Genomic DNA, 13,305 nt, shown 5'->3' on the forward strand with positions numbered 1-13,305 from the left:
ATTGTACTCTATGCTACTTTCTCCCCACCCCCACCCTCCTCTAGCTTATCTCTCCATTCTTCAGGCTCACAGCCTTTATTCCTGATGAAGGGCTTTTGCCCGAAACGTCGATTTCGCTGCTCCTTGAATGCTGCCTGAACTGCTGTGCTCTTCCAGCACCACTAATCCAGAATGTCCCTTTGTCTGCTCACAGCGAGAAAAATACTGGCTATACCCAATCAGCCTATGCTTGCAAAACTTGCAACAGTGTCGAACACTAGATGCGTTTCTGCAATTGGGAAACATTTGCTGGATAATCCTGAATTTGTAAGAAATTATGCTGACAACTAGTTTAGTATAGTCAGTTGGGCATACAGTGTGGTGCACTTGCATCTACTGGTAGCTAAATATATTAATGCATAAGCAAAAAGTGTTGTGCTGGAAAAGCACAGCTGGCCAGGCAACATCTGAGGAGCAAGAGAGTCGATGGTTTGAGCATGAGCTCTTCATCAGGAATGCATGGTGGAGAGCTCATGCATGAAACACCGACCCTCTGCTCCTCGGATGCTGCCTGACCGGCTGTGCTTTTCCAGCACCACACTTTTTGACTCTGATCTCCAGCATCTGCACTTTCTCCTATATTAATATATAGGGCCTAATTCAGACAGAAAGAACATGTACAGGCACCTGTTTCAACTGACCAATATAGGTGACAGCTCTCCACTAGTTCATTTCTCAGTGCAATGTATTTGACCAATTTGAGTCAGTCCTGAGCAAAAAAAAGCAAATAACTACAGATGCTGGAAATCAGAAGCAAAAACAGAAAATGCTAGGAAAACTCAGAACTAAACAAGGTTCCTGGACCTGAAATGTCAACTTTGTGTCCCCTTAACAGATGCTGCCAGACCTACTGGGTTTTCCCAGCAATTTCTGTTTTTGATTGTGAATCAACACTGCCTGATTTAAAATTTAACGAAGTTTGTCTGTCAATCATGATGAAGAGGTGCCATAAGGGTTGCATTCTCCATGGCAACATCTCTACCTATCAGAGTCCATTTACCAGCCAATCAGTACTCTCCTCTCATGGCATAAATGTTAGTTTTACGCTTGAGTTTGTATTCTTGTGAAATGTCATGATGAGTCCAAGATTTGACAAAATGCATTTTTCAGAAATATTCACAGTCTACTGAATTATGATTTGAAGTGCTGTTTTGTCATTGTCAATTTTAAATTAGAATCAATTGAAAAAGTATATATTGACTGACAAAAATAATACATTCGTAAACTTATGTGCTAATCACTTTTCACTCCAGGCAGGAACATCTTGGGTTACTAACTGTGTCAAATATGATTGCCTGGAAACTGCTGCTGGACTTGTGGTACTTGGCTCGGGAGTTGTTTGCCCACCATTTAATGAGACTGAATGCATACAGGTTTGTATATCTGTTGCAGCAAAAATGTATGTCTTTTGCATATTTGATCATTTTGGGTGGGCTGTTCAGCTTTTGCAGTACAGCTTACAACTAGTCAGTGGGCTACATATGATTACATATAACTACAAGACCTGCATAACATAAATTAATTATCATATATCTTTACAGAACAAAATGCCACAATATCCAAAAAAAAAGAACCTAAAGATGGCTTCTAAAAAGTGGCTAGCTGCTGAATATAAATTAGTCATGGTCTGGTCTGCTCCAGACAAAAGCAAATCTGCAGATGCTGGAATCCAAAGTAGACAGACAGGAGGCTGGAAGAACACAGCAAGCCAGGCAGCATTAGGAAGTGGAGAAGTCAATGTTTTGGGTATAACCCTTCCTCAGGAGGGTTGTACCCGAAATGTTGACTTCCCCACCTCCTGAAGTTGCCTGCATTCCTGGTATGCTCCAGGCCAGAGCAATCTGTCCATTTCCACTGTGGAGGGTTTGAACACAATTCCCTTGTCCTTCTCTGTGACATCCATGTCTATCATTGCCTAAAATTTGTAAATGTGGAAGGTTCAATATTAGTTGAACTAAATGAACTTGAATGATGAGGGAATGTTCATTGGCACAAACTGACTGTGGAATCAAAAACACAGTTTTTAAATGTGCAGATAACAGTGGATTTGTGTGAGGTTGGGATGGGTGTGAGGGTTGAATGGATATATTCAATTCTGAGTAGATTGTACAAGTTAATGAAGAACATTCACATGCTTGCAAAATGGATCATCCATTGACGACTTTCTCAACCTGCCATCAATTAAGCCCCCTAAGTGTTCAATTAATAATCACTTAAAAAAGCCTCAAGGTACCACAGGGCATATTATCTGTGTTCTAAGTAGGTGAGTATGGGGTGTGGCTAGTTTCCTGACTGTAACACCAGAGTGACCTGAGCTAGGGGAGGTGTTGGCCTAGTGGTATTATTGATAGACTATTAAGTCAGAAATTCAGTAATGTTCTGGAGACCTGGGTTCGTAAACCTGCCATGGCAGATGGTGAAATTTAAATTCAATGAATAAAGAAATCTGGAATTAAGAATTTACTGGTGACCATGAAATCAATTATTGGGGGGGAAACCCATCTGACTCACTGATGTCCATTTAGAATCCCTACAGTGTGGAAACAAGCCATTTGGCCCAGCAGGTCCACACTGACACTCCAAACAGTATCCCACCCAGACGCATTCCCCTACCCTATTAGTCTACACTTACCCCTGATTAATGTACCTAACCTCCAAATCCCTGAAAACTATGGGCAATTTAGCATGGCCAATTCACCTAACTTGCACATCTTTGGATTGTGGAAGGAAATTGGAACACCCGGAGGAAACCCACACAGACACGGGGAGAATGTGCAAACTCCACACAGACAGTCGCCCAAGGCTGAATCAAACCTGGGGGCCTAGTGCTCTGAAGCAGCAGTGTTAACCACTGAGCCACCGTGCCGCCCCAAAAGACAGGAAATCTGTCATCCTACATGTGACTCCAGACCCACTGCAATGTGATTGACTCCCAGGTGCCCTCTGAAATGACTTAGCGATCCACTCAGTTCAAGGACAGGCAGGGTTGGGCAATAACTCCTAGCTAGCCAGTGACCCCCATGTCCCACAAATGAATAATAAAAGCAAAGTTGCCTGCTGGTTCAGAGGCAGGATATCCTTTTATCTTGAGTCAGAGGCAGGTGGAGTCACAGGCAGGATCAAGGGGTGACCTCTGAAAGCCATCCCCTGCCCTTACTTCTAACTCCCACCTTCCATTTTCCTGCAACCCCCATCCTTTGAGAAGCAAAAAGAACCCACTGCTCTTTGACTCCCTGATGAATAGATGTTGAAGATAATCTTTAGCACCCAGAACTGCCTGCTGTTAGGGGAGTTGGCTAGCAGCTTCTGCCAAGGTGGGACTCCAATGATGAGGCATGTGACAGGCCCAGATGATTGTCAAGAAGTGCTTAATAAGTTTTAAATGTCACCAGTGAATACACCATCCCCACACTTCGACTACAAAATGAAAAATCATGACCATTACACTAAAAAGTCAGTATGTAACGCTAAACCTGTATTAAACCTTGCTTAGGCCACTGTTGAGTACTACACTTAGTTCTGATCACAATACTATAAAAAGAAAGATACTGGAGTGGGTGCATCAAAGATTTACAAGGATGATATCTAAGATAAGTGGATGAAGAAAGGATTGAGAGCTGATCTCTATTCTCTTGAAATAATAAGTCTGTGGGAACTTAATAGAGGTTTTAAAAATTATAAAAGTTTTGATAGAGTTGAAATCTATTGTGAAAGGCATGAGTTGAGGCAACCAGTCTAAGATCATCTTCGTGAGTTTTCTGTCTGGAAGCAAGTCTTTGACAATGATTTGTCGAACCCAAGGTTACTTTGAGGTTGTTTACCACAGGGAGGGTGAGGAGGCAATCCCTGAGTCTAGCTCAGCAGGAATAGAAATTGAGTTCCATGCTATTGATATTAATCTGAACTATATGCTCATTGTCTAACTCACAGGCCCCTTCAATACAAGATAGTCACCAAGAAACCTAAATGGAAATTCAGAAGAAAGTTTTGTACCCAGAAAGTGTGAGAATGTGGAAATGAAGGAGTGGTTGAAGTGAATTCTAAAGGCATACTTAAGGGGAAATTGACAAGCTAGACAAACCAGACTTAAGAGTTGAGAGCAGAAAGTTGTGATGATAGATCTAGGTGTGGAAAGACAGGGGACTGCTCAAGTGAAGCATAAATGCTAGCATGGATTGGTTCGGCTGAATGACCAGATTTTGTACTGTATATCTTGTCCCATCCTATGCAATCCTATTTGAACTTAGTACTTAAACAGATGAAAGCTTAAAGCATTATCTTCTCTCTCACAGCAATCACTTTTCCTGATTATTTGTCCTTTTTATCTTTCTTCAGAAAGGAGGAGTCACAAAGCCTTACATGGACGGTTGCTGCAAGACTTGTAAGTGAGCAAGGCTGCATATTATGCTTGTTTGGCTTTGGTTTCGGATAGCTGTGGTAAAATTGTGAATTGCTGGGAAAATGAAGGAGTAAACGACGCATGTAGTGTTTAATCAGTCTGACCGGCAATCCGTTAACATTTTAAACAACAGTTGTGAACGTTTTGTTGCATTGCTTATATGGGCTGCAGTATGATAAATGCAGGCTGCTGATATGGATAATCTCTAATTTATTCTGGAGTATAACTGTTCAGTAAAGAAAAGAGGAACAATTTATCCTAATTCTCTTTCGAAGTGTAATTTGGGAACACTTTTCAGTGTTGAATAAAGACAGGTTATACATCATCTTAATTCACTTTGAAAATATGAAGTCTTTTGGTAGCATTCTGAAAGGTAATTGTAAAGTTCAGTGTCTTTTTTTGCTTATCAACTTTAAGTATTTTGACCAAGAAGAGTGCAGACAACACATACAATATCAAGTTTATTGCTAACCTGTCAGATTCCAACATTCAGTAGCATCTGGCAGCTTTGGAGGCAAATGAAGTTTTCATGATTTCTTCTACCTTTTAAAAATTTTATTCTTTACTTTGTATGCTTCAATCCTTTTATTTTCATTATTTCTATCCTCTGAATTTGTTTTATTCTTTTTGTCACTATTTTTAGTTTTACACTAATTTCTTCTTCACATTTCCTTTCAAATACTTCTTTGTCTTGATCAATTTTTAAAAATTTATTTCTGGTAGTAGACCAGCCTCTTGACTGTGTCATTTAATTGGGGATTCCCACACTGAGAGTACCAATCCCAAGTGTAATTGTCATTCAAAATCTCTTATTTGCCAGTTAAGTGCCTTCTTGAGTCCTAACTATTGGAAAGATTACAGTTTGAGAAGTATAGTGATAGCAAGGCCAATGACCACCCAAGTTCAATGAAACATAGAGTTCTATAACCCTAAGATAGAAGGGATATAATTTGGAATGGGATTTTGTCAAACCAAAGATCTATCCCAAATTACACCACCTGATTTATTGCCTAGGTTAAATGTACAGGTAAGTAATGTATGAGTTCTGAGCAGTTGGTACTGGTGAAGACTTCAGTGAGATGAGGGTTACAATTTAAATTAACAGTTTAGATATCAAAATTAATTACAAAACAAAAACTACATATATTCAAACGTGGTCACTTTTAAGTTTAAAAAAGTTTGAGGCCCACTGACAGCATATGTCATACTTGTTGTTGACTGTGTTTAATCCCTTTAAACCAAACTTAAGGACATTTGTAATTCTATTTATATTTGCCTAATACTGTGAAAAATAATCAGAAGATTCATGCAGAATTCCTACAATATTGAAGCATCATCAAGTCCACACTGATACTCCAAACAGCATTCCACCCAAACCCATCCCAGTAACCCTGCATTTCCCTTGGCTAATCCACATATTCCAGGACACCATTAGCAATTCAGCATGGCCAATCCACCTAACCTATACATCATTGGCTTGTGGGAAGAAGCTCACACAGGCACAGGGAGAACATACAAACTCCACATTGACAGTCACCCAAGGCTGGGATCAAACCCAGGTCCCTGGCACTATGTGGCAGCAGCACTAACCACTGAGCCACTGTGCCCTGTTAACCTACAAAACAGTCTCGGGAGAGCAGGCCAACTGGTCTAGGAAGAGAGGAACATAACAATTGTTTTTTTTAAATTGGAAATAAAATATTGAAATAGTGAGGGCACAATTAGGTTCCCTTTGTTTCATGTTTACATTTCAAGGGTATTTTTCCTTATTATGTTTTCCATAACTTCTTATTAATTCTATATTCCTAGTTTTATTTTCCTCTCATTTCATATGGTATGTCCTTTAGCTCCTTCTATAAATGTAACTGTTTTCCAAACAAGGAAAAAAAATCAAACACTCACAAATTTGACAGATATTTAAAGAAAGTGGTATGATATAAAGTAAATGTTCACTTTATATCTATAGATTTGAGTATTAAATACATACATATTTTGGATGAATGCACACTGTCCCTCCTCATAAGCTTGATCAGTTTACTTTAAATGTTCTTCAAATACTACAAATATACATGCTTGAGAGTGATGATAACTGAATAAATGGCATGTAGAATATAACTAATTTATATTAGCAGAAAGAAAAGATTGTGCACAATTCCATAACTTTATGGTGTTTCCTGAGCTGCAGTGACCAAGTAAATACAGCAATAAAATGGTGTTGCTAGGAACTGAGTCTTCATTCTGTTTGCGTTTAGTCATGAATGGTCAAAGGTTGTGAATTAGGTCACCTTTAAAATCCATCCTCAGGCTAATAGTGTTACCTATATTATAAGGCACACTAACCAGGTCGACTAATATTTAGTGCAAAGTAAAACATGAATTTTAAAGGTTGGACATTTGATTGTGGTATTTAAGGTGTGCTTAAAGTAAACTAATATCAAGCAAGGGTGACAGTTTGCGGCCAAGTGTATTTTAAATTTTCAAGCTCAATAATATGTATATTTCAACAGTAATCCTTTTTAAAGGAAACAGTTCATCGGATCACAAAAACTGTTATACTTCAGAATTATATATTTTTTAAACCGATGTGGCTGCAGAGAACGCACCTAAATCCCAATCACCTGCTTACATGTGATTCTTTAGTGTTATTTGATTTATAAAATGCCATCACTGACTAAAAGCATGTGCACTTGAATGGCCTTTCAGGTTCAACACCAGCTTGTGTTCATATGCATTCCTTTGTGACATGAACATATTCTTATATACCAGTTTGATTTAATGCATGCTAGTTATGTAATATTTCAATGTAATATATACTGTTACTTTATATTAAACTGATATTGATAATTCTGCCAGGTTCTGGATTGGGTTTATTACCTTTTACCATTAGTCCAGTAGTCCCAACTGGTAGTACTAACTGTGACACAGGTACTATTCCCATTATGTATTTTCTTTGTAATATCAGTATTTTTCAAGAACAAATGTGCAATAAATCTATAAAATGTGAAGTGCATGGTATAAGAATTATTAATTTCAAGCACAGAATGTGTTTTATGTGTTAAGTATATTGATATAGAACCTACAGCACAGAAACAGGCTCGTCAATCTGACTGCCCCCAACCAGCATTTACAGTTCACATATGCTTCCTCCCACTCTAATTATCTGTCATATCTTGTCACCATTCTCCCTCATGTATGCAGCAACCCTGGGCTTGAACGCATCAAAGTTGTGCACTTCAAATCATGTGATGGTGAGTTCCAGATTCTTACCACACTCACTGGCAAGAAACTCCTCCAAATTTCTTTCGTTGATGTATTTATGCCCCTATGTTCAAGACTCAGTAGCCAGTGAACACTTTGCCCATGTCCACCCTATCATCTTCATGTTCTTCCTTCTTCCTTTGTTTTGTAGCCTTGCATTTGCCATGAGCTGCTTGCGTGGTGCCTTTTATAAAGTGCCAATGTGTCTTAGGGATAATGAAAAAATAACAGTGCAGATTTTCTCTTTGTTTTTAAGTATTAAGCTTGCTTAGGTCAAATGTAAACTGAGTGGGAGGCTTTACATGTTTGCAACAGAGCCTGATTGATTTTTTTTTTTATCTGTGCTGTATGACTCTATCACTCCATGCAGTTAAATTAATGATGGAATTTCAGGTTCTGCAATTGTCTCAACTCAATTTACCTCTATATTTTCGATTTTAAGAACAGAATTAACTCAATGGCAGCATTGTGCTTATCATTCCTTATTTCTCAATCACCCTGTCAGGGGAAGTAACAAATGTTCCCTTGTTTCCTTTTCTATTACCCAAACATGCACTTTGGAGGAAAGCACCATTATCCTGCCATCACTTCTCCAGATACATTCCTTTTATATGGAAGTTGTGATAAATATAGAATTCAAACTTGCTTTAGTATCTGAATTGTCTTTTCTTCTAGTAACTTTAAGATTGCTGAATTTCCAGGTCACCATTTTACTGAGTGTTCAATCTATGTAATAGGTTGCCTAAGGAGGTGTTGGAAATAGATGGTGTGGATGTCACAATGCTAACAATTACACAAATGAAAATTAAATACATTTTAAGGAACTGTGCATGAGCCTCTTACTGAGATATTTGTATCATCGATAGTCACAGGTGTGGTGCTGAAAGACTTGAGGTTGGCTAACGTGCCATTGTTTAAGAAAGGTGGTCAGGACAAGCCAGGGAACTATATACCAGTGAGCCTAACGTCGGTGGTGGGCAAGTTGTTGGAGGGAATCCTGAGGGACAAGATGCACATGTATTTGGAAAGGCAAGGATTGATTAGGGATAGTCAACATGGTTTTATGCGTGGGAAATCATGTCTCACAAATGTGATTGAGCTTTTTGAAGAAGTAACAAAGCGGATTGATGAGGGCAGACCTTGGATGTGATCTATATGGATTCCAGTAAGGCATTCGACAAGGTTCCCCATGGGAGACTGGTGAGCAAGGTTAGATGTCATGGAATACAGGGAGAATTCGCCATTTGGATACAGAACTGGCTCAAAGGTAGAAGACAGAGGGTGGTGGAAGGTTGTTTTTCAGACTGGAGGCCTGTGACCAGTGGAGTGCCACAAGGATCGGTGCTGGGTCCACTACTTTTCATTATTTATATAAATGAATTGGATACGAGCATAAGAGGTATAGTTAGTAAGTTTGCTGATGACACTAAAATTGGAGGTGTAGTGGACAGCGAAGAAGGTTACCTCAGATTAGATCTTGATCGGATGGCCAATGGACTGAGAAGTGGCAGATGGAGTTTAATTTAGATAAATGTGAGGTGCTGCATTTTGGGAAAGCAAATCTTAGCAGGACTTAAACACTTAATGTTAAGGTCCCAGGGAATGTTGCAGAACAAAAAGACCTTGAAGTGCAGGTTCATAGCTCCTTGAAAGTGGAGTCGCAGGTAGATAGGAACGTGAAGAAGGCATTTGGTATGCTTTCCTCTATTGGTCATGGTATTGAGCACAGGAGTTGGGAGGTCATGTTGCAGCTATACAGGACATTGGTTATCAGAAAGATGTTGTGAAACGTGAAAGGGTTCAGAAAAAGTTTACAAGGATGTTGCCAGAGTTGGAGGATTTGAGCTATTGGGAGAGGTTGAATAGTTTAGGGCTGTTTTCCCTGGAGCATTGGAGGCTGTGGGGTGACCTTATAGAAGTTTATAAAATCTTGCGGGACACAGATAGGATAAATAGACAAAGTCTTTTCCCTGGGGTGGGGGAGTCCAAAACTAGAGGGCATAGGTTTAGGGTGAGAGGGGAAAGATATAAAACAGAGCTAAAGGGCAACTTTTTCACTCAGAGAGTGGTACGTGTATGGAATGAGCTGCCAGAGGAAGTGGTGGAGGCTAGTACAATTGCAATATTTAAAAGGCAGCTGGATGGGAATATGAATAGGAAGGGTTTGGAGGGATATGGGCCGGGTATTGGCAGGTGGGACTAGATTGGGTTGGGATATCTGGTCGGATGAGTTGGACTGAAGGGTCTGTCTCCATGCTGTACATCTCTATGACTCGATGACTATATGAGTAATCTGATAATTTCATGTGGTCAATGTAGAATGGTTGGGCGAAAGTGGTGGTCTTTGATCTATGCTTCCCAGAACTTTCTATCATAGGGGTTTTATTCACCTCATGCCTGGGTTTTTTGGAAAGCAATTTGTACAGAATTGATTGCTACAATTACTCAACCACTCCAATACACCTTGATTATGGTTCTATTACATGTCTACCAAGATGTCAAAAGGTGTATAAGATGACTGTAGACACCTATTGCTATGCCCCTACAGAGTCAAATTTTGTGACTGGGCAACATTATGATGGATGGACTTAAATGTGTGAGGTGTGAGAGTTTGTATTCAAGATGGACAAATCAAAGTATTTTTACTGAGATTGAAGATTAGACTTTGTGGAGCAGTAGAGGGAATTGTCCATGTACCCAAATTGCCAAAAGCTTACACCCCACACCCCACACCCCACACCCCACACCCCACACCCCACACACACAACATCATCAAAAAGGTTAATGGAATAATGGTGTTTGTTGCCAACTGGCTGAAATGTATAGGGCTGGATGTTATGTTATAATTATATGCAACTCTGGTGAGACTGCATTTGTGCATTAATCTCTGAGGTTATATTTGGAGACTCACCACAACAATACTGTGGTTAAAAGGATTTAACTATCAGGTCAGGTTCCATAGATTGGACATTAGTTCTCTTGAGTTTGGAATACTCATTTAGGTGTTTAAGATGATTAAATTAGGTAAAAAGAGTAGATAGGAAAAAACTTCTTCCGCTGATGTGAGTTGAGAATAAGACCCATATTATTCAAGGGTAATGCAGGAAAGAATCCTTTACATGTAGGGTAGTAGAAATCTAGAGACTCCTGCCTGAGAAACCTTTTGACGCTCTGACTTTTGAAAATTTAGGAACTGAAATTGATAGTTTTTTTCAGCAAAGCTGACAAGGTTTACAAAGTCATTTTGGGTAGATGGAGTTCAGACATGGATGAGCTCAGGTATGAAAGGTTAAAAGGTCAACTCTTGTCCCTTTCTGGTAGGATGGAATTTAAAGATAAAACCAATTGTGATTTGGATTACAATTATTTGCTTTCATACAATTATGAATGTAGGAAACATTCTGAAATTACACATTTTGTTGCAGCATAATGTAAGATAAATTATGCAAAAACGAATGGAAAAAAGATGTATTTTTTTAGTCTCTGGAAAGAAAAGTAAGAAATACTTGAACTTGTACAGCACCTTATATTTGTATGCCTCAAAGCAGTTGATAAACAATTACCATCTTGGAAGCATATAGATCCATCACTTTACTACAACTCCATCATATGAAATGATTTTGAATATGCAAAATGAACAGACAAAAAAAACTGTTCAATAGCATTTGTAACTAAAATAACTGTAAAATAACAACATAAAGCATGAAGTTACAATGCTTATCATTACTGTTGCTATATAATTTAACCTCTAAGACTTAAACATTTGTAGTTATCAATGGATACACAACTTTATGCTTTTGTTTATATTCTTGCTTTACTGGGTACTGAACTAAGTCAACTAAAATTACACTTTTTACTGAATTAGTCTTAATATTTATTTAGTATCATGTTCATATTTGCCTGCAATGATGTGTAAAGAATTGTTGCTAATATGTCAGACTATTAATGTGTCTATTTATTATCAGGCAAAGAAGATACAAGGCCTTGCCGGAAGTTAGATGTTAAAATGATCATAAGAAAAGATGACTGCCGCACAACTGGCGCTGTATGTATAATTCTATCTTAGTTCCAGTTTTGCCATTGCTGCTTAAAACAAAAGTGTAATATTAGAGTGCAATTGTTAATATTGTTACAATCAGTTTTATTGCAGAGAAAATATCACTTGTGAATTAAATATGCAGAATTGTTCACGATTCTTAATTCTTTCCAGGTCATTGTAGCTTCTTGTGATGGCAGGTGCCCATCTGCTATGATATTCAACTCTAATGTCAACAACTATGCAAGATTCTGCAAATGTTGTCGAGAAGTTGAGCTCACAGTACAGACTGTACCACTTTTCTGTGCTGGAAATGCAACATGGATTGATTTTACATTTCAAGAACCAACAGACTGTTCCTGTCAATGGAATTAATCATCTTTAATCTACCATCATTCATATTCTTACAGAATGGCCTAGAAATTGGTTGATGTCTACTTTAAAGAAGCTAGCCTCAGTATTGATATGGCAGGCAGTATGCATGTGCAAAGTTTGCATTAAAAGTGCACAGTTCACCTCAATGGTGAAAGCAGAGAAAAGGTGGCGAGAGCCTGCATTTCAAATAGACATTGGTTTTGTTGCATATGCATTCATAAATAACTCCTGTTCCAGATCCCCTCAGCTCGCCAGCCCTGAATGCTGCAGGTGTCAAGAAGCAGCTTTCAGAAACACCTAAAAAAAACCATTGAAGCCTGTCATCAATAAGGGAACATTTAAAAAAAATCTCTAACTTAAATTTGAACCAGGAAGAATAGTACTGTTTCTTCTAGCTTCATTATAGTGCCAAAGACCATTGTCAACCCATTACGATTGCTGTCCCACTCACAAGGCCTGAAATTCAAGTTTCTTTCACCATCAAGCAGCCTGGTATCACCCAGAGGATGTCCATAGCCCACCAGTCTTATTTACATGAGACCCAAAACTTGAGCACTCCCACCCGGCCCTGTTCCACTACAGGAAGCATTCTGGCTGGAACCAATTTCTAGGCCAGTTGCTCTTCAGATATACATTTCTGAACATAACCTGCATGTTTGAGATTGTTTTGTTAAATGCTTTAACCTAAATATTTGTAAATTTACTGTAGGATTAATTTTTTGTGATAACTTGTCAGTAATGAGGTTATTCAACCATAAACCTTTGTGTCCATCTACTGTAGATGTTTAGTAACAACGATATGTTATACCACAAAGCCTTTTTGAGTATATGTTAAATGTTCTTATTTTGTAATACAAACATGAGTAAACATTTTTCTTACGTATTCTTGCTTTTCTATATTGCATTAATTTCATAAGTAGTAATTGTATCTCCTTCTGATCAGTTGTGTCAGACAGTTAACTTGTATAATCTATCTGCAAAATTATGTTGTGTATAAATTGTGCTGGCACTGTAAATTGTGGTTTCCTACAATATATTTTCAGCACTGACATTCAAACAATTAATTCCTCTTTGATGAAAACTGGAAAATTATAATAAATAATTGTGGCTTCTAAATGTTCACTGTTAACTTGAAATGTCATGCCATAAAATGAGCACTTCTCAGTGTTTTGAAACAGTTATTGGATTCGTCCATGAA

At 38.4% G+C, this 13,305-nt stretch overlaps 1 protein-coding gene across 2 annotated transcripts in view; it reads left to right on the forward strand.

Annotated features, from left to right (window-relative positions):
• Positions 1-12,990, forward strand: part of otogl (otogelin-like) — a 216,746-nt gene extending 203,756 nt beyond the window's left edge. The window contains exons 54-58 of one of the 2 annotated variants that reach the window (XM_043709667.1): positions 1,293-1,412; positions 4,375-4,420; positions 7,292-7,363; positions 11,662-11,741; positions 11,907-12,990. In XM_043709667.1, the coding sequence (XP_043565602.1) occupies positions 1,293-1,412; positions 4,375-4,420; positions 7,292-7,363; positions 11,662-11,741; positions 11,907-12,107 (519 nt within the window). In that variant the 3' untranslated portion in view covers positions 12,108-12,990. The remainder of the gene's footprint in view (positions 1-1,292; positions 1,413-4,374; positions 4,421-7,291; positions 7,364-11,661; positions 11,742-11,906) is intronic. The other variant, XM_043709668.1, reaches the window with a different exon arrangement.
• Positions 12,991-13,305: the final 315 nt, after the last annotated feature.

The sequence above is a fragment of the Chiloscyllium plagiosum genome, chromosome 19 (genome assembly GCF_004010195.1).
Source record: "Chiloscyllium plagiosum isolate BGI_BamShark_2017 chromosome 19, ASM401019v2, whole genome shotgun sequence".
Classification (NCBI taxonomy): Eukaryota; Metazoa; Chordata; class Chondrichthyes; order Orectolobiformes; family Hemiscylliidae; genus Chiloscyllium; species Chiloscyllium plagiosum.